Below are 22,753 nucleotides of genomic sequence, written 5' to 3' on the forward strand. Positions count from 1 at the left end.
CAGAATTGAATGTTGTGTCTACAATGTATGATGTTTTTTGTAATATTGTATAAAGTAGCTATTTTCAATAAAAGCAGCTTTTTCAATAAAATTACCAGAATAGGTGGTGCAATAACTGGGCATCCCAATCAGGTCAATATTACTGGCTGTAAGAGTCCTGCTGTTGCCACTGTAACTTGTGAAAATCAGGTTGCCATCGTTAGGATCTCTAATTACAGTAACAGCCAAACATTATTAATTCTAAAGTTGGTCTTCAAAGCACATGGACATATTTCAAAGTTCTCAGTGGCTTTCACTGGAAAATAACTGTGAAGTTATATAGGTTGAAAACATGGTAAAAACAATAAAGGAGAAGTATGTACAAAATTCTACATTAAAATGGCACTTAAGCAGGTTAGGAATTCAGAATTTGGCCCTATTCCAGAATGAAAACATAACTGACTTTACCTGTTAAATCCGTTCTAATCACAATTATGAAAACAGATTTGTCTGTAAAGGCAACTAAGTTTACAGGGGAAAGATTTGACCCTACTTGGACAAAAAGCACTGAAGTTACCCCAATACGTTTTGAATACTGTGAAGGAGATTTACATTGTGTTCAGGGCAGGGTTTTTAGGCAAAGTGAAGAAATACAGGTATAAAGTATCGCATAGATCGGAAACATATTCAGTAAAACTCAGAGCATTAAGACATATAGGGCCATATTTACTAAGCATTGCTAAGTACATAAGGAATATACAGCAGATGCACATGAATAAGCCATAAGGTGCCTAATAACCAAGCACAGCTTAATAGATATAATGCATCATGAGAATTAGACACTACACTGTGCCTGGTGTTATACTCTCCCATTACTTTTCAAATGTAAGCTCTTTGTGACTATATTAATCTTGTCATTTTATGGAATATTTCCTGTATGTTTTATTGTTATTGTCTCACATATTGTAGTGCCCCAGTCAATATGGTGTAAATTCAAGACATATTTCAACATTCGGGGTCTGGGTTTGTTGGGGATGTGTTCTAGGCTGCGGTGGTTCGTTTGTTGATATATGTGTGTACAAGAAATAAATAAAAACAAGCTGTAACTTTAATAAGTTTTCAGTCATGGAATGTAAAAAGCCTTTATTTGGGTGGAACACCCCAGAGGGGAACCCCCCGCCCCTCCCACACAGAAAAATATATCCTTTTGTGGTCTTTGAAAGAAAGAAAAGACAGCTGGCTACAATTACACAGATATTAAATAATAAATCTTCATTAAATGAACAGAGGGATGCAAACAAGTCTTAAATTAAAAATATAGAACTTCATTCACGTCAATAAAATCCTTTGAGTTTGTGGTTTTGAATCTACGCAGATACAGCCGCTGCAAGGTTTGAGTATTCAGCTAAGATGAAAAAATTTCTCTCGTAATTTTAAGTGTGCATTCCCCTCTGTACTATTTCTGAATACTGTAATACATCTTCAGCCTACTGTGGTGACTGGAATTAACATAACTATAGGATTCTTTGGTTAGATACACTCATGCTAGCTCTAGTGCCACAATGTTTGTCTTGTGTGCTTTTGTTCTGCAAGTAATGTCACTCATTGACAATACAGACTATAACAAAGGAATAGGAGATGCTTGATGTAATGACTGCTCATCTTTTTGACTGACCTACTGAGAATACACTTGTAAATTGTTTACACCTAAATTTGCAGAATCTGCATTGAATACCATTTTTTTCATTTAACAGTTTGTACCAGATCTCTTCTCCAGACTCAATACGTAAAAAAAAAAAAAGCAGCACAAAACCACATATACAGTATGAATGGGATTCGCTTCCTTCTAAGTGATATACTGTAAATATGTAACACAGAGTTACTTTAACATGTACTACTTACTCCTCCTGTAAAGAAGCTATTCTGTATTACTTATGTTTTTGTCTATGCATGATATGAAATGGGTGTCTCCCAGTCTGACTGTTCTAGTAATTATTTCAAGAAATCACTCAAATGAAAGAAATTAAAGTTGACATATTTCATGTTTCACGGATGCTGCCAGGAAATTGCATAAAAGCCATTCTGTGTGTAACACGGGTCCCCCATGTCCCCCGTAAGCCCCTTACCTCCACTGCGGCGGCGGGTGCGTCCGGCGGGTGCCGGGAGTGTTGCAGGGGTACGCGGGTACCAACGGCAGCGTGCGCGCATCTGATGAGTGTGGAGGAGAGAGCTACGGTGTGTGCAGGGCGATTGGTTCGACGGAGGCTCCAGCAGCTCCCTCTACAGGGCACCGCCGTGTTGTGTGTATTCGTGCATGCGCAATGGAGTTGCATATGCGCAATAGACCCCTGGTTGCGGCGGCCAATAGGAAAGGCTCCATGCAGGGACTAATGTTCCATGAGCCTCTGGGACAAGGGACACATGGTGCACAACAGCCAATAGGGCACTGAGATTCTCTGCAGAAAGATATTGATACATTTTGCACGCTCGGAGCATGTCAGTCGGAACTGGGACAAGGTCAGGGTAGGTTGTATGTGCAGGTGTCTGTGGCACTTGCACAGGCCAGAGACCCCCGTTCGACCCCGACTCCCCTCAGTTTGTGGTTGCTGCAGGGATAGGGGACACTGCCCCTGTAGTACCAAAGAAAGAGAGGGAGCCGCGTCCTGGACTTGTGACGACTCAGGAGATTCCTTCCTCTGCTTGTCCCTCTCTCCCATCTCCTGTCACCCTTTCTATTCCTTCTCACTGCTCTGCTTCACCTTCTACCTCTCTCCCCTTACCGCTGCGCGTCCCCCGCAGGTCCCGCATACCCACGCGCTCCCTTAACCCTTGCCTTGATCCTTCCCGTTCCATCTCCCCCGCGGTAGCTCTGTTACCTTCCCCTGTGGTGCCATCCGTCCCGTTGCCTCCTTCTCGCATGGTGCCTGCGGCGCGGCGTTCCGTGCGCCAGGTGACACGTCCGGTGCGTGCGTCCCCTCAGCCCACAGAGGACGCTCGTGCATGCTCCTCCCTGCCCTTGCTGGCCATCGCGCGGGCACAGGCCTCGCGTGCATTCCCCTCCTCTTGGCTCCGTCCTCCTCCTGCGGTCTTCCCCTGCTCCGTGCGGGCCGCGTCTGTGTTGCAACCTGTGCGCGCATCCCCAGCTTACAGGGGGCGTGCGCACAGACGCTTCTTATCAGCTTTCCCCTGTCTCCGCCTCCCATGCTGTACAGGCCATTCCCCTGACTGCCCCTTCTGTCTCCTCCTCTTCTTCCCCTGACCTATCTCAAGCTTCTCCCACTTCTCTCTCTAATCCTCCCCTCTCTGTCATTGGTGCACCTTCCTTTATAATCCCTGTCTGTCCACCTCTTCCTCGCTCTGCATAGTTCCTGTTTCCCTGTGTGTACCTGACCCATGCTGTGCTCCCTCTGTGCTCCTGTTATTACCTGCTCCTGTGTTACTTTGGTTTCCCTGGCTTTGACCCCTGCTTACCCTGGACTACTCTGCTCTCTGTTATCCCTTGAACTCTACTACACGTACGACTTTGCTGACCTCTGGCTTCCTAGGACCTGGCTTGCCCTCTGACGACTCTACCCTCTGGATTCCTGGACATTGGCAAACGGACATGACTATTCTCACGGACATTCCCCAAGCATTGCAAGTATACTCTAACAACTCTTCCAACAGGCCCAGCAACGCTATACCACACTCCGGGCTTGCTCCAACTGCTGTGGGTGTGTGGTATCATACCGTTCCCACCTCAGTACTGGGGTCTAGCTTGGTCTGTGGGCATACAGGCATGACAGGACTTCGGTGGTCTGGAAACAGATCACTCTCCTGCTGATCAGAGACACTTCATGGTGGCACCGTCCATGCGGGACTCCACCCCACGTAGAGGCGAAGGCTACGCTAACATTGCTGGGATCAGTGGATCCACTTCATCTGCTGGCCATACCCGGGTGCAGGAGAACCTGGGCAGGTACTCCAAGTGCACCAACTCTACACACGTTAGTGGGGCAGCGCTGTCTCACACTTGGGTGGGTTGACTCTTTGGGACCCTCCCCACCAGAGCGGCACCAATGGCCCACCTGAAAATCTCGGCCCCATGGATCTGGTGTGCATGGATTTCCTGTGCATTGAGCCCGACGCCCAAGGCTTCGGTAACGTGTTGGTCATAACGGACCATTACACATGCTACGCCCAAGCCTTCCCAACTAAGGACCAGAAGGCCATTATGGTGGCCAAAATATTATGGGAGAAGTACTTCATCCATTACGGCTTACCAAATCGGCTACACTCAGATCAGGGCAATGACTTTGAAAGCAAACTCATCCGGGAACTGCTTAAGTTACTGAACATAACCAAGTCCCGAACAACTCCTTATCATCCGGAGGAGGATGCACTAAGTTCAACTGGACCCTCCTGGACATGCTCGGTACCCTGAATGGCGCTCAGAAAAACGAGTGGAATAAGCATGTGGAAACCCTGGTACATGCTTACAACTGTAACCGCCACGAGTCCATCGGGTTCTCCCCTTACTTCCTCATGTTCGGGCGAGAAGCCAGGCTGCCTGTGGATGTGCGTCTGAGGTTATCAACCAATGGGGTACCCAACACGATGCACTTCCGAAATGTACAACGGCTCCAAGAAAACCTGCAGCAAGCATACCAGCTAGCAGAGAAAGCGGCCGCTCACCTGAATGCCAACAATAAAAGGCACTATGACCACAAGGTCAGACATCGGGAGATTCGTCCTGGAGACGCTATGCTTCTCCACAACTTCAGAATCCCCGGGAAACATAAATTGGCCGACCGTTGGCGAGACAGAGTGTTCAAAGTGGAGTCGCAGATGCGGGCCTCCAGGTCTACCGCATTAAAGACGCGGATGGCCGGGTAAATGTCTGGCACCGTAACACCTTCTCCCTATTCCACAAGTGGGAGACGACGAGCCAGAGATACCGACTACACCTCTGAATGGTGAGCCCACAAGATCAGAAGACAATGACAAAACCATAAAGGAGACCACCAAGGATCATATGGACGGTGAAGAGACCGTCAATGAAACAACAGATGATCCTATGGAGGGACCCTCTCAAAGGGTACTCCAAAGTCACGGAGCACCTCCCGGAGGAGTTACGGGTAAAGGGCCCCGGCGAACAATGCCTACTAGGGTGGCTCCAATGAGCCAACCTCTGGATCCCTCTGTCCCTGCTTTGTGCCATAGAGAGAATTTTCAGAGACATTTTTACTCTTAATGCTGAGCCCCAGGACCATGCGCATTACTCCCCAGAAGGAGAAGAGGAAGAGCTTCGCAGAAGCCAAAGAATTAAGTACCCTCCAACTCAGGTAACGTATGATACAATTGGTGCACCCCACTATGAGGCTCAGCAGTGGTCTCGAAGTAAGATACACCCCATCATTGTAATGTTTACGCAGAAGTACAATCTCATGTAAAGTGATTGTGTTAAGTTGTAGTTCGGAAATTGTATTTTCATTATACAACGTCTGTGTTTTTATAGTCGATTGCATGTTACACGGTCCCAAGCGGGGATGTTGGGGTTTTCACCAGAGGTAGAGTGTAACCCGGGTCTCCCTGATCCCCTGTAAGCCCCTTACCTCTGCTCGGTCGCAAGAGCATCCAGAGGGTGCGCGCGGGTACCAGCTGCAGCGTGCGTGTGCATCCGATGAGTGCGGGGGAGAGAGCTACGGCGTGTGCATGGCGATCGGCTTTACAGGGCACCGCCATGTTGTGTGTAAGCAGTGTGTTGCAGTGGAGTTGCGCGTGCGCAATACACTGGCGACACACTTTATTCGAGCTTGGCTAGTCCCACGAATTCGGGTATACCCGGGTGTATTGAGGTTTGTGACTGTTTTCTGCCCGAGTACATTGAGTTATTTTCCAAGCAGGGATTGAAGCATTTTATTCCAGCTGGCTGCAATACTGCACAGTATATATATATAAACTGCATTACAATTCATGAATTTATGCCATCTGGTAGACACGCGAAGCATTGCAGCCTATTAAATCCTAATCATTATCATTTAACAGATCAGCCGCCCATCAGCCAGGCATGAACCCAGGCTGGGAAGGCAAATGCAACGGGGCTTGTCAGAGGTTAGGAGTGGCGCATTCCAGGTATCTGCCAGGTACATACTGGGTATTTGCTCGAATAAAGTGTGTCGGTGCAGTAGACCCCTGGTTGCGGCGGCCAATAGGACAGGCTCTATGCAAAGACTACATGTCCCATGAGCCTCGGTGACAAGGGATACATGGTGTGCAACAGCCAATAGGGCACTGAGATTATCTGCAGGAAGATATTAATACATTTCACGCGCTCGGAGCACGTCAGTCGGAGCTGAGACAAGGTCAGTGTAGGTTGTATGTGCAGGTGTCTATGGCATCTGCACTAGGCCAGAGACCCGCTGTTCGGCCCCAGCTAGGCCCTGACTCCCCTCAGTTTGTGGTTGCTGCAGGGACAGGCCCATGAGATAGGGACACTGCCCCTATAGTACCAAAGGGAGAGGGACACAGCCAGGATGCGGCTGCATCCTGCACTTAGGTGGTCTGGGACCAGATAACCCTCCTGCTGATCAGAGAAACTCTACATGGTGGCACCGTGCATGCGGGACAACACCCCACGTAGAGGCAGAGCCTACGCAAACATTGCTGGGATCAGTGGATCCACTTCATCTGCTGGCCATACCCGGGTGCAGGAGCACCTGGGCTGGTACTCCAAGTGCACCAACTCTACACACGTTAGTGGGGCAGCGCTGTCTCACACTTGGGTGGGTAGACTCTTTGGGACATCAGGGTGGTTAGTAATTTGGGGTAAACCCTACCAGGGTGTGGACACGGTGTTGGGGTGGCACGGTGAGCGGGTACGGCCCTGCAAGGCCTGAGAGGTTCTGTCTATTACTATTATTCACATGTGTGCAGTAAATGTGTTAAATCATATCAGTGTGTATTTCTTATATTGTCCTGCACGGGGTTATCCCACACGTAGGATCCTGTACAGGTGGAGGCGCTACCCAGATGCGATACAGGTACACCCCAGGCTCCCAGCAGCAGAGGCTCAGGCCTCCTGTGACCCGCAGGTACAAGCAGCACGCATACACACTAGCCGCTATATCTCCCAGGGGCTGGGGGAAAGTGTGCTACAAATGTTTCTTGGAAGAGGAAACATAAAGATCTTAATATCTCCAAAAGGGAACTGAAACTTTCAGCAAACATATTATTCACAAATTGTGTGATACAGCTGCAGCGGCTGTTATTCGAACACTTCAGGCGGTGTATACATCAGAATACCCAAGTCATGGCGCGTGATCTCTTCCAACCTTCCCGCCTTAAGACGCGAGTGCAGAAAATTGCATTTTAGTGTTCTGGTTTTTAAACACCTGAAATTGACACAGTAGCACAGTACTGTACACATTACAATTCATTCAATTCATTGCACCCAAAGAAACAGAATCCATAAAATTAAAACAAAGCATCCGCGATAAGCGCGGGTGCCTGGGGCGATTGGCCATATTCATGCCACGTGGAGTACAGCAGAGCACACGAAAACGGCGCCGTCATTTGTTCGAATAACGGCCACTGCAGCTGTATGCACCTTTTCCATGTAAAAAATGACTGTTGACTGAAAAAATAAATTTAAAAAAAAACATGTATCTTTGGTCCTAATAGGCTGAAAGATACGATCAGAACAAGAAAAAAAGGTCACATTTTATGACGTTTATAAATTGATTAGGTTTATATACAGAAGGTGGAAAATATGTGCAGTTGCCAAAATATGTAATTCAACTTTTTCCAAACCAAAATTGTTTAGATTCCATTTCTATTTTCATTAAAAAAAAATAAACTTGTCATACTCTCTCAAAATTATTCTATAAAGATGTTTTTCTCACTGCACGTGTTGGCATTATCAATTTCCATCGTCAAGCTTACAATGTAGACTTTACTACTACATCATTATTTTCATTAATAAAAATCTGCTGCCAAATACTTACAAATCTCTTAAATTATTTTAAACGAATGGGACATAAATATCCTTAATTAGCAAGAATCTTTTTGATCAATTACCCAATTTACTGCACTCTAAGTGCCACGTCATTGACATTTTTGCAAATATAGGCTGCGGGAAGACTGAGATATTTAGAACAAAAATCAATAAGTAGAAAGTGGTAGTGTCTGACTAAATCCAACATGTTTTCGCTATGTGAGATTAGACTGCTTTTCAGAGAAGTGGTATCTAGGGAAGTCAAGAACTGCTACTGATGCTACTCGTACACAAGTAAATCCAACTGTCATGCTTTCCCAGCTACTGCGTATTCTGAGAACAAACATAAAAATGTAACACACTGAAAAATGTATGTTTCTATATATAAAAGTATAATGTCTTGCCCGTGCGTAAAACTCAAGTAAAGCTTTTGCTTTTACCCCAAGCACCTCTCCTCACCTCTCTCCTTTGTCATACCTAAAACCTGCCTTCTGAATTAAACATTCCAATAGGCTGGACTCGTGTCTATAGCCCCACACCGCAGCCGCACTTACTAACTTTCCTTGTCACTGCCATCTACTGCACTTACTCCTGCATCTGCAAGTCTCCTAACATGCCACTTAGGTTGTAAGCTCTCCGAGGCAGGGAATTCCTTTCCTACATCTAGTTTTACAATAAAGATGTTGCACTTATTATAAAAGGATTCCTGTATTACATTTTTTTTCTTTTGTATGTATAGCTCCACCAATGTGTGTGTCAGGATCGCCTAGACCTCCTGCCTAGCCATAGCTTCCTTGTCCACTGGGTGTGCTGCTGCCTTCTGTTGGCTCTGGGTTCCTCTGTCTGTCTGTCTTCTTGTTGCTCCTGTCTCTGTCCTTTATAGCTTGCTTCCTGTCTGTTGTGTTTGCCTTTGCTTGAAGTCAGATTCCTTATGCACATGCTTCTGATCCTGACCTGTTTTCTGTACCTGTACCATGAAGTCTGTTCACAGTAAAAGCCCTTGCTGGTAATCTGGCTTGTCCCTGTTTGTTCCTGTTCTCAGTCCCTGCCCCCAGACCTGTCCTTGCTCCCCTGTCCTGTTCCAGTCTCCTCGTTGCCGACCTCTGCTTGTTACCTGACTTCGCTACCTGCCGCCTGCCTCGGACCCCTGCTTGTTACCTGACTTCGCTACCTGCCGCCTGCCTCGGACCCCTGCTTGTTACCTGACTTCGCTACCTGCCGCCTGCCTCGGACCCCTGCTTGTGACCCCTACTACGCTCGTGCTGTTCCGGTCACCGAGATCCTACCCGCCACAGAAGTCTCCCGTGACAGTGTGCAGCACTAAATAAAAATACACATACACGTTGTCTTCTGTCAAAGGGGTCAATTCAATTGTATGTGTTTATAAACATATTGGTTCTGCAGAGGAAAAGTTTAAGTTTGTAAGAACAAATACCGGCTAAATGACAAACCCATGACTATATTAAAAAAAAGTATCCATTATTTAAGTGGATGGATTCAGCACTGTAAATATAAACTTTTAAAAAATATATAAAATATTTACTCAAACCAGATACATTTTAAATGCAGCGATCATCAAGATTTTACTTCCGTGACATACATGTACTAGTGATTTTGTCTAGTCCTATGTAAAACTGCACCTTTAAGTACAGTAATTGTTTAATCATAATACATGTGGTAGGGTAATCTTGAAAGGAGAGTAGAAGCTGGTGGACATACTGAGAAACCACAGGAATAAGAGTGGCAAAATGATAAATAACTTCACAGATGTGGTTTGGTGGACGTAATACCATTTTAGTTTTTAATCCTTTCCCTATCCCATCAGCTCCTTTCATCATATCGATATAATAATTTGCTATATCCTTACATGGTATGATAACAAATTGTAATTTTCCTAGATGAGCGATCAATATCACTACATCAAGTCTTGGATATTGATAGATGTCCAAAATATACTCGTTTGATCCGGTTATGTATTTCTGTGTAACAGAGTTGCTTTTTAATACATTTAGGCTTATTATTCTTTGAATGGACTAGATATTTAATCCATGTGGCATTTGCAGAGTCCTTTTGGATATTCTAAGAATATACAGGAAACAGTTGTTTTACCATGACAACGAATATGAAGTAAATATTTTCTAGATAGCATTGTCCATTCTATAAAGAGCCTCATCTGAATAAGAAAGGATTTATGGCACATGTAGGCTTGAAACTGAGCACCATAGTCACTGATATTGAAGTGTAAACATCTGATGTACAGTAACTGCCCTCCGGCATCCTAGAGTTTAATTGCAATGGATGGTTCTCACTTACAATCAATGACACTATATAAGGGATTACATCTCCCTATGGACATTATATCCCTGAGGAAGCGAACTGAGATTTAGTGAAACGCGTAGGGTAAGCTACTGCTTTGGATACAAAAAAGACACAGCGCACAACGCTCATAGTGCATTACAAAATATTATTGACATATATAATAAATGGGTGAGTAATGTGCGTACATCAAATGCAATAATAACGAGCAGTTTCGGGATATTTTACCCAACGCCTCCGGAGACCAGAATAGGTGTCCTTGCAGGAGTGATGCTGCTGTCCTCGATATTGCAGGGTCCTATTGAAGTTGGTGTACAACCTCTGCAATTCCTTGCTCCCCTAAGCACAGGTAGGCTGGGAGATGCTGATTCCTGCAGTGCTTCAGCAGGGCAGTCTTTGGCATCAGCTGGGCGCCAGCGCTCTCCTCCGTGTGAAGCGCTTCCTGGATCGTGACGTCACCACGGGGATTTCGGCGCCGCTCACAAACAGTCAAAGTCGCGCACTGGGGTGCTAGTATGAGGCTAGAACACTGGTAAACCTTGTCCAGGACAAGGTTTACCAGTGTTCTAGCCTCATACTAGCACCCCAGTGCGCGACTTTGACTGTTTGTGAGCGGCGCCGAAATCCCCGTGGTGACGTCACGATCCAGGAAGCGCTTCACACGGAGGAGAGCGCTTAGGGGAGCAAGGAATAGCAGAGGTTGTACACCAACTTCAATAGGACCCTGCAATATCGAGGACAGCAGCATCACTCCTGCAAGGACACCTATTCTGGTCTCCGGAGGCGTTGGGTAAAATATCCCGAAACTGCTCGTTATTATTGCATTTGATGTACGCACATTACTCACCCATTTATTATATATGTCAATAATATTTTGTAATGCACTATGAGCGTTGTGCGCTGTGTCTTTTTTGTATCCATTTGCTAGCTCCAGGGGGATCCTGAGCACCCCCATTCCATCACAACTGCAGACGCTCAATTCTAGGTTAAGTTATTTATTTATCCATTTATTTCACATATCCTTCACTTATCACGTCACGATTTAGTTTTGCGCACTATTACCTTTTTGTTCACTAAGCTACTGCTTTGTCTGGAAGCGACTACAGGCTACCAGGGATACAACAGAGGTGATTCCGACGATCAGATGCTGAGCACCGTGTGACGACATCATGGAAAGGAGGCAAACCCAGGATGTAAACTAGGAAGCAACTAACCTATCGGCTTCTGGAAGCGTGTGGACGCAATGCAGAATTGGAGGGATTCCTAGCCTACGACACTGTGGGACTACCAGTCTCCTATATGTACAAAGCGCAGAAGAACGGGGAATCCGTGAGTGACATTCTGAGTGTCTGGTTTATATTTTTTTAAAGAAAAATCTTATACAGTATTACGCTATGTTATATTTCATGTCATATGTTATATTCTTTCTCATCTTCTGTATTATGGATGAACTTAACATATGATTCGTGAATGCTACTTATCCCAAGAAGTGATACCATATCTCACACCATCCAAGCATTAATGTGAGTGCTTGGGTGTCTCATCTATCTTCTTCCCACTGGACGATCTAAGGGGGTGACGGATGAATCTACAACCTTGTGTCTAACTAATTGGGAGAAATTCAGTTATCTGTGAGTGACCACTGTTGTTTGTTATTTCACATCGTCTTTATACATGGTGGTTTAGCGAAGGTCAACTCTTGTAGATACTGTATAAACACGGTTTTGCTATGAATAAATGCTGACTTTTGACACATCCTCACTGTTTGATACGATACACTGTTTTTTATCATCTTTTTTTCACATATTACATTGTGCACTTAAAATTGAGGACCAGCGCCAAGGAGGACTACTGTTTGCAACACTGTTAGAAAGGATTTGGACAATCCGTGAGTCTTCCAGGCGGCAGGACTTCTATATTGAGATGGTTTTATACACCCTAAATTATCACTATTTTGATTGAATATCATATTGTGAGTGTATTTTTAAAGGGATTTACTCTATCTAACTCCATTAATAATTATTATTTCACTGCTGTGGGGCCAAGCACTGGAGTTGTGCATCATCCTGGTACATAAAACAATGCTAAAAAAATAAAAAAGTAGGGCCAGCAGGTTCAAAGGTTCACACAGTTGGGGGCTAGCTCTACACTCCGGTCTGTTATATTGAGTCTTGACACAGACTCAATAAGACAGGTTAGCGCCTTGGTCTCATGAACCGCATGGGAATCCTGCACTGGCCACCAAGCAATGTGTAAAACAGGGGAAGGGGGGGGGGGGGGGGGGAGAAGGGAGAGAGCTCCCGCATCAGCTAAAAGTAATGAAATAATAAATGGTGTAATCAGAAATCTCATCCGGTGCAAAAAGGGATAAAAGGGTCATAAGCAAAGAACAAACAGAAAGGTTCCCTCATGAATGCACTCAGATAGATAAAGTAAGGTTAGTGAATAATAATAAAATCAATTTATTAAATGATAAAAATAAGTTTGTATAGAGGGGTATGGTAAGAAGGTCCAAGACCGCCCTCTAAAGACATACCAAAAATAAAACTTCCACATCAAGTCAGTAGGGAAGGAGACCTAAAAAAACACTATAAATAGCCAATTGGTATACAGGCTGTAGTATATAAAATGTAATTCCAACAGAAAAAAAGCAACTGCATGCAATAAAGCAGTACTATTGTCTAAAAAACTGGCAGTATAATGAAGTGATATCTGCCAGTACTAAATCTAAAGGAATTAAATCAAATAGCAATAAGTGCTTACCAAAAGATGGCCAATCTAAAGTACAGAACTAGTGTCATATAGTAGTGTACATGTATAGCGGCGTGTAGTTACAACACAAGCGCACATTGGTAAAGGGTAATTACCTGTATACACATTAACATAATAATCCATAAATAAGGACAGTATAGTAATGAAATAGGACCCTGAATAGGGCTAGCATAAAATATGCATATAAAGAGCCCAGAGGCACGGTTCAATGACCGTATCCAGTTATAGCCTCTTAAACCATAAACATCATAAACATTTACAAATATATGAGAAGCAGATGTATATAAGATAATATGATAGGGTCAAACCAGATCATTACACATAGATACAGAATATAGGAAGTATCATGATGTAGTCCTTGAAATAAAGTCATACACTTAGTGAGTATAGAGACAAAGTGTAAAAACACATGCTGATAATGTGTGAGTGCTGCAGTATCATAGCGCTCATAATAGGTATAAGAAAAACACAGCCAGCAGTGGTCATACTAATTGTAAATTACCAATGTAACACGGATATAAAATGCTCCTGAAAAAGCCCCATAAGGTGCATGGTGACACTGGATTTAGTATGAGGAATGCTAAGAAACAATGTACTTAGCTTGTTGCAGTTCGTAGGAGCTGATACATGCTGCCCATAGAAAGACCACAAACAGGAGTTCCAGCAGCAATATGCCTGGCGCGCGTCTCCGTGTACCGAGCGCTGCGGAGTGACATCACGCCGTGAAGTCACCTGACGTACGTTTCGCGCTGGGAGAAAGCGTTATAGTGTTTTCTTAGGTCTCATTCCCTACTGACTTGATGTGGAAGTTTCTTTTGGTATGTCTTTAGGGGGTGGTCTTGGACCTTCTTACCATACCCCTCTATACAAACTTATTTTTATCATTTAATAAATTGATTTTATTATTATTCACTAACCTTACTTTATCTATCTGAGTGCATTCATGAGGGAACCTTTCTGTTTGTTCTTTGCTTATCACCAAGCAATGTGCTCACAATAATGAACAATCCTAGTATAAACTCACTAGGAGGTAACATTGCCACCAACCAGGCTATGAGGGGGAAACTCACCCAAGTTTTGCTCCTACTGTATGCAAGGCAATCTCCCACCCTGCCTGGTTACAAGACTCACATAGGGAGTTAGGCCCCACTTCAAAGGCCAGCTTGTTATTTCTGGGGATAATGAGATCTCTGCAAATGCATAGAGCTCCCAGAAATCCCACTGGCGCATGAAGGATTCTAAAATGTATATATATATATATATATATATATATATATATATATTCTAAACGTAACTAATTTGATGGGTAGCCACAGGACACAAGAGCGACAGTACAATCACTCAGGTAAGCAAGCTATTAAACTAAAAGTTTAATAGGAAAGGTACAGTACAAAAAGGAATACAATACAGACAACAATGGGTTAAAATAAAACCAAGAAGCAAACAAAGAGCATAGCACTTAGCGGTATAATGGGACTTGGTGATGGCTAGTCTATGGAGAGCAGAGGGTTCCTGGGCTTGAAAGAGTTTAGGCAGCTAATTAAGCCAGTGGTCAATCAAGATGAGTTCCAGGGAGGCATAACGCATGGCAAACCAGGACAGTGCTTTGTTCTCCAGATTAAGTCTGAAGATTTCTCTATGTGCAGGCCTTAAAATCTCCCGCCTCCCTACAAAAACCTTGACATTTGGTTTTGGCCAATCAGAGCAGCCAAATCATAATTGGACCAAATCAGAGCGTTTCGGGGAGGGTGATTTGGTCCACCCATATTTGGGGCAGGGACTGAAACCGTCCCCAGTGGAAGACACCTTTCCACTGGGTGGTAACCCTCTATCCAGATCACAGGGCAGGGGACGAGGGCCAGCCAATCCACTCGATGGAGGTTGGGGTAGCTGGGCCAATCAGAGATGTGCTCTTAAGGGGAACCAAATCGTCTTCAAAGGCCTAGCTGCCGCGGGTGCAGTGGCTGCCTTCCCGGCACCCTCCCCTTGCACGTGCGCTGTGGCCGTCGCCGCTACGGACACAAGGAGCCTGGGTGTTCCAAGCACGTGGAGCAGGTAGACAGTGGGGAGCAATCGCAGAGGAATGTAGGCAGCGGCCAGGGGAGCCTGGCGGCCAAAAGAACCCACAGTGCTCAGAAAGACAGGAAGCGACCCTTGCTCTAGGATGGAGGAGTGGAGCAGGAGGGAGAATGAAAGTGCTGTCAGCGGGCAATGCTGGCGTCGGCCACGCTTCAGAACTGAACAAGTGGCCACCATGGGCAAGGTAAAGCGGGAGATAGGGGGGCCCAAGGTTTTTTTTTAGTTAGGCAGAGTGTTTGCTGGGGCAACATTTTCCCCCTTGCTGCTCCTTCCATTACACTGTATAAGGCAGTGGAAAATCAGTGTCTAAGGCATCCACATCATTATGGAGGAAATTCCTCGTTTTTCTCTCATGAACTACACACATCCTGTAACAGATGGGCAACCTCATAATTTCTTTATGTAACATAGCCTGCCGGCAGTTACTCCTTTTTCCCTGGGCCTTTCCTCTGTCAGTCCTGTTAGTGCAGGCAGTGGAAAGGTTACTTCCTTTTTTAGGCCTGTGTGTGTGTATTACAGCCTTGAATGATGTCATCAGTATTCAAGGGCAGGCCTAGCAACTTCTGAGGATGTCAATCTGAGTGGTGGATATTGGTTGGAACGCCCCTGGTGTGTGTGGTTCAATCTGTATCCGGCTCTGGCTTGCTATGAGTCAGAGTTAGAGACACTCCCCAAAGATATACCAAATTGTGACATCCTCCCAAATTAGTTCAGTTGAGTTCTGGAAGAAGTTGAGTTAGCAGATAGAGAAATAGGGGTCTCTGCCTCCCACCCATGAGGGGCTGGGAGGGAGGGGAATTATGCTGCTTAGGGCAAAGCTCTGAGCTAGAGAGATAGGGAGAGAAATAAGCAGATGATGATGAGAAAGATGTGAAACTTGCTATTCTCTGTCCTGGAGCTGTCAATAAACAACAGAAAAAGACATGCTATGTGGGTTCCTGTCTCTGTGAATGACGGAGTGTCAGTAGGGGTCCATCCCCTGAATATCTACAGGGGATTCCTGCTGGCTGGAGGCGTTGCACCGAGAGAGATCAAGGTAACCTATCCTTCCTGTCCTGTTTTCTCCCCACACCACCGCGGAGCACTCAGCCCTCCTGTTACCTGCAGGTCAAGAAACAGCACCAGAGTAGCTGAGAAGAGAATACCTCCCCCCCCCAATCTCACTTAGGGGTGGGGGTACAAGGGCTACACTTAAAGAAGTGCTTATTTAGACAAGTTACTAATAAGTAATAAGTTAGCTTATCAATTTATAGAATCTACCCTAACATTTTAGATTAGTGCTGTAACCCAGTTTCTTAAATTGAAACATTTATATTGCTATGCAAATGAATAACTATAAAACACAGAAAGGGTCACACACAGCTATGAGGATATATTTTGCACTCTGAGACTGACCACCACTCCACTAAATTGAGCTTTCCGTTTTAACCCGTTTTTGTTTGGCAAAGTAAAAATAAATTAAATCTGGAAATTAGCCTAAAGGTAAAATGAATAGGCCCAGACATACCCAGTTCAGTTCATTGCCATTGATTCAGAGCAATAAGTAAGGTGCTCTGAAGGAAAAATAACACAATCTAAGCATTATATTTTGGCAACCATATCTACATATAGAAAAACTAAATTATATCCCTTAAGTGTTTTAGTATCAGAAGTCATAGTGGACATTATTGAGAAAATCAATTTTGTTTTTGCAAATTCATATAGCTTGCAACGGTATCTGCTAAGTGTAAAATGATATCCAGGAAACGATGCCGATGATATCAGCATGCAATTATTTATTTGAAAAAAAAAAAAAAAACCTTAGATAACCAATATTGGAAGGATGCAGACACTTCGCTTGCTTACTCAATAGCTTCAGTCACTATATGATTATATGGCACAGAAATGAGTGTCTATCTACCTTTTAAAATAAGGCACTCGAAAGGATTACTATGTTATTCTATTCCAAGTCAACAGTGACTCAAGATCTCTGAAGGCCCCAGCCTGTGTTTTCTGCTGTTGCCTTCAGCTTCTATCCTTCCCAGACCTCTGGGGTTTGGTATGTTCCTCCCTCCCTAGCACTTGGAATAGTGCTGCACTCTTTCCTGTTTGGCTAGCCCTGCATTAGGACTTTTCAAGCTTGCAGACACAGCTAAGTGGTCTCCCCAACTGCTCTCCCCGTCATAGTATTGCTTTTTCACCTTTCCTAATTTATACATCCCCAAGTTTTCTATTTATTTCTGTTCATGCTTGTTAATAAAGTTATTCAGACATTCAAGGAGGACTCAATATTGCATGAAGAAGAAGATGAGTATATCTGCCTGTCAAAGCTTACTGAGACCCAGGAAGCCTCGGACAGAATATATATCCACAAAATGTCCGCGCGCACACACAGGGGTTAAAGAGCCTTTTCCATGAAGTAGTGTGCACGGTAGAGGAGATAAGGGATAGTCAAAACTAGATCACACGTGATCTATATTACCAGCACAACACTAAGTTAGGGCAAAAGATCATTTTATTGCATCCAAATTGCACACAGGCCGACCGAACCGTCAGGCCTGTGTGCAATTTGGATGCAATAAAATAACCTTTTTGCCCTAACTAGTGTTGTGCTGGTAATATAGATCACGTGATCTAATTGTTTCATACATATACATATATACATATATACACACATATATATATATATATATATATATATATATATATATATATATATATATATATATATATATATATATGACATACACAGAGAGTGAATACCGCATCAACTACCAATGAGTATTGCAATGTCTAAACCTAACTTAATCAGACAAAGAGTATACTGTATCTGAAAAAGATATCGCAGGAAGAGTGTAAACTGCTAGGTGGTGCTAGAGGAAAATAATGAATATGGAAACACAAAAAAGAAAACCTCTAAAAAGCACTCAGACAAATGTATGCAAAAGTAGAAAAGGTAATTTATTAAATCAAAAGCACAAACAACTAACTGGAGAGTCTGCCTGACTAAATGTAAGAAACATGTGGAAAAAAACAAAAAAATAACTCAAATGCAATATAATAAACCCAGTATAAATAATCTGATATCCTAGAATGATAAATCACTGGGGGAACATAGTTCCCACAATGAAAAATACAGACCGGCCGGTCATGTAGGAAGATATCATGAGTCTACAAAAAAAATATACAGAAATGCAGAGAGATTAACATATGTGCTATACCATTGGCAAAGTATAAGATAACAGCAGATTAACAGCCTATTGCCACAGAAATAATGTTCTAACAAAGGAGACATATAATAGAGATACTTCAGTGACCCAAATACATAAATCAAAGTGATGGGGAAAAAAAAAGGGGAGATTAGAATGATACTCAGCTCCTTTGTAATATGGCACTGCAATCATAGGTCAGCACAGTCCACAGGATAATGTCCATGAATGAAGGACGTTTGCATTGTCCAAGAAAGAGTATAGGCAGGCAGGGTCAGCAGCAGCACTGATTAAAAAGAGCCCACTAACGCGTTTTGCCCGCTAAGGCTTCTTCACGAGTGGTACTAGGGCCGTGGAGCAGGAACGCTTAAATAGGCTGTGAATAATTTTGTATTTCGCGCCAAAAACGCCCCTTCAACCAGATGCATGTAATCTATCCCTTGATTGTATTGGTCATTGGTCTATGTAAGCAAGGTTCCAGCTAGATGGCGCTGTAAGTTCTTAATGGTGCAGACCATGTTCTCTATATGCCTATTCCAAGAGCACGATGACGTCACAGAAATCCCGCCATCTTTGATGAGGCATTCACATTGCCCTCACTGACATCAGATTCTACACTGGCGACACACTTTATTCGAGCTCGGCTAGTCCCACGAATTCGGGTATACCCGGGTGTATTGAGGTTTGTGACTGTTTTCTGCCCGAGTGCATTGGGTTATTTTCCAGGCAGGGATTAAAGCATTTTATTCCCGCTGGCTGCAATACTGCACAGTATATATATATATACTGCATTACAATTCATGAATTTATGCCATCTGGTAGACATGCGAAGCATTGCAGCCTATTAAATCCTAATCATTATCATTTAACAGATCAGCCGCCCGTCAGCCAGGCATGAACCCAGGCTGGGAAGGCAAATGCAACGGGGCTTGTCAGAGGTGAGGAGCGGCGCATTCCAGGTATCTGCCAGGTACATACTGGGTATTTGCTCGAATAAAGTGTGTCGGTGCAGTAAATAACGTGATTAGTTGAATCATTCCTCGCGCATTTGTATTGACATATCTGGAATCTCAGGTGCCTTAAACGAAGATTCAGTGCACAATCTTGTATTTTCAAGATAAAGATTGTGCACTGAATCTTCGTTTAAGGCGCCTGAGATTCCAGATATGTCAATACAAATGCGCGAGGAATGATTCAACTAATCACGTTATTTAGAATCTGATGTCAGTGAGGGCAATGTGAATGCCTCATCAAAGATGGCCGCCGCCACAGGCGGGCTGTACTGCGCGTGTGCGGGATCTCATTGGCAGTTCTCGCGGGATTTCTGTGACGTCATCGTGCTCTTGGAATAGGCATATAGAGAACATGGTCTGCACCATTAAGAACTTACAGCGCCATCTAGCTGGAACCTTGCTTACATAGACCAATGACCAATACAATCAAGGGATAGATTACATGCATCTGGTTTAAGGGGCGTTTTTGGCGCGAAATACAAAATTATTCACAGCCTATTTAAGCGTTCCTGCTCCACGGCCCTAGTACCACTCGTGAAGAAGCCTTAGCGGGCGAAACGCGTTAGTGGGCTCTTTTTAATCAGTGCTGCTGCTGACCCTGCCTGCCTATACTCTTTCTTGGACTATGCAAACGTCCTTCATTCATGGACATTATCCTGTGGACTGTGCTGACCTATGATTGCAGTGCCATATTACAAAGGAGCTGAGTATCATTCTAATCTCCCCTTTTTTCCCCCCCATTACTTTGATTTATGTATTTGGGTCACTGAAGTATCTCTATTATATGTCTCCTTTGTTAGAACACTATTTCTGTGGCAATAGGCTGTTAATCTGCTGTTATTTTATACTTTGCCAATGGTATAGCACATATGTTAATCTCTCTGCATTTTTGTATATTTTTCCTTGTACACTCATGATATCTTCCTACATGACCGGCCGGTCTGTATTTTTCATTGTGGGAACTATGTTCCCCCAGTGATTTATCATTCTAGGATATCAGATTATTTATACTGGGTTTATTATATTGCATTTGAGTTATGTTTTGTTTTTTTCCACATGTTTCTTACATTTAGTCAGGCAGACTCTCCAGATAGTTGTTTGTGCTTTTGATTTAATAAATTACCTTTTCTACTTTTGCATACATTTGATATACATATACACATAGGAAAGTGTTCAGTCCGCGCTCTTGCTCTTTATGGGTGTGGAATGTTGATTCCACTCTGTCCTTTTGCAGCTCCTGTAGTTCGAGGCGTCTTCCCCCACCTGAAAGATGGATCCCAGCGGAGAACTCCGACGGCAGTGCCAAGCAACCAAGAAAAAAAGGAACACAGGGGCGCACCAAGGTAAGAGTAATAAAGTGTAATACCAATGATAATAAATAGTAAACACTTACATAAAGTAAAACTTTAATAATCCCCGATCGGGAATGAACGATATCTTCTTTAGTAGGGCATCACTCTAGGTGTACAGGGGCAGTTTCAATCCTCAGATACGAGTCCCGCGCGCTGGGGCTGACTCTGTAGCGCTGTCCGACCTCCACGAGTGTAAGCGTGGCTGGGAGCGTAGCGCGCATGCGCAGGAAAGAGGCCCTCTGTAGCTGTCCTTAGGATGCCTGTCCGTTTTGATAATCGTGATTGGGAGAGATACACTTGTGTGTATACTGGCTATCAAAGTGAATTTAAGCCAGCAACACAACTAGCCTGATGAAGTATACTCTGTATACGAAACGCGTCGCGAGTTGTGTTGTTGGCTTATATTCACTTTGTAAGCCAGTATACACACAAGTGTATCTCTCCCGATCACGATTATCAAAATGGACAGGCATCCTAAGTACAGCTACAGAGGGCCTCTTTCCTGCGCATGCGCGCTATGCTCCCAGCCACGCTTACACTTGTGGAGGTCGGACAGCGCTACAGAGTCAGCCCCAGCGCGCGGGACTGGTATCTGAGGATTGAAACTGCCCCTGTACACCTAGAGTGATGCCCTACTAAAGAAGATATCGTTCACATCGGGGATTATTAAAGTTTTACTTTATGTAAGTGTTTATTATTTTTTATCATTGGTATTACACTTTATTACTCTTACCTTGGTGCGCCCCTGTGTTCCTTATTTTCTTACATACATACATACATACATACATAAATAAATATATATATATATATACATACACACACACACACACACACACACACACATACCATAATTTAATGCAACTTAACATTAACTCCTTCCCACATTGCCAAAGCAACTGTTCTCAGGTATAAAATACAGATGCAGCGGCCGTTATTTGAACAAATCACGGCGCTGTTTGTGTGTGCGCTGCTGTACTCCACGCGGCAATCGCCCCAGACACATGTATTTATCGCGGTTGCTTTGTTTGTATTTCATGGATTGTGTGCAATGAAATGAATGAATTGTAATGTGAACAGTACGGTGCTACTGTGTCAATTTCAGATGTTTAAAAGCCAGAACACTAAAATGCCATTTTCTGCACTCGCTTGCTCTCGCATTTAAAGGCGGTACGGTTGGAAGAAATTGCGCACCATCACATTGGTATTCCGAGGTATACACCGCGTGAAGTGTTCGAATAACAGCCGCTGCATCTGTAGGAGCTGTTGTGCACTTTGAACTTGAAATTACATTTTAATGTCTAAGTTAACAAAAATTATATATGTACCTACCATTTCCTTGAAAGCATTTTCAATAGCTCCGATAATGAGACACTCGTGTTGAATCTTTTTCTCTGTGAAGAAGCGTGCTTGTGGCATGCTGGGTGAGCCTGGAGCACCAACTGCCCCACGCAGGGAAGCTGCCCTAGTCAGTGTCCTGCTGTTGGCTGAAGCAGTTTCTGGTTCTTCCCCAAGACAGGTAGATGGCAGAACAGCTGAGTTTTTCAGGATATCTACTAGGTCCTGCAACTGCTCTATAATGTGATGTTGAAGAAGCTTAGATGCTACCACAGCAGCTCCGGCTCCAGCGTGACCATCAAACAGAGCCCAATACTGGAAAGTTATTCCGTCCGCCTCCTAGTAACAAACAAGAGAAACCATTAATGCAGCCTACATGCCTAGACTTTGCCATTGTGCTAATACAGTATATCAATCGGTTAATTAAACCATATTATCACAATCAAGGGATCCATTATTTATGCCTAAAAATATATGGAAGGTTCCGCTACAGGTACATAATGAGGGGGTCCTCCTTATAGGTGGTGTATCAGTTCCTAAGAAAATTACATATAAAAGAAGAATAAGTAGGAATATATTAAGCATTCTATAGATTTCAAGGCAGCTGTATCATTAAATTACCCATTGCTCTTCATTTTTGTGGTGTCACAAGAATCAAAAATACTGCACTGGCTCTTTTGGGAACAAAAGCTTAAATGATGGTTGAAAAAAAGACACTTACTGTATGAATGCTGCACTTTTTTG

At 43.8% G+C, this 22,753-nt stretch overlaps 1 protein-coding gene across 3 annotated transcripts in view; it reads right to left on the bottom strand.

Moving 5' to 3' along the window:
* The window catches only part of PPM1H (protein phosphatase, Mg2+/Mn2+ dependent 1H), a 271,895-nt gene that overhangs the window by 147,051 nt on the left and 102,091 nt on the right, over positions 1-22,753 (bottom strand). For all 3 annotated transcript variants that reach the window (XM_075600520.1, XM_075600522.1, XM_075600523.1), the window contains one exon: positions 22,004-22,348. In XM_075600520.1, coding sequence (XP_075456635.1) covers positions 22,004-22,348 — 345 coding nt within the window. The remainder of the gene's footprint in view (positions 1-22,003; positions 22,349-22,753) is intronic.

Source organism: Ascaphus truei, chromosome 5 (genome assembly GCF_040206685.1).
Source record: "Ascaphus truei isolate aAscTru1 chromosome 5, aAscTru1.hap1, whole genome shotgun sequence".
Classification (NCBI taxonomy): Eukaryota; Metazoa; Chordata; class Amphibia; order Anura; family Ascaphidae; genus Ascaphus; species Ascaphus truei.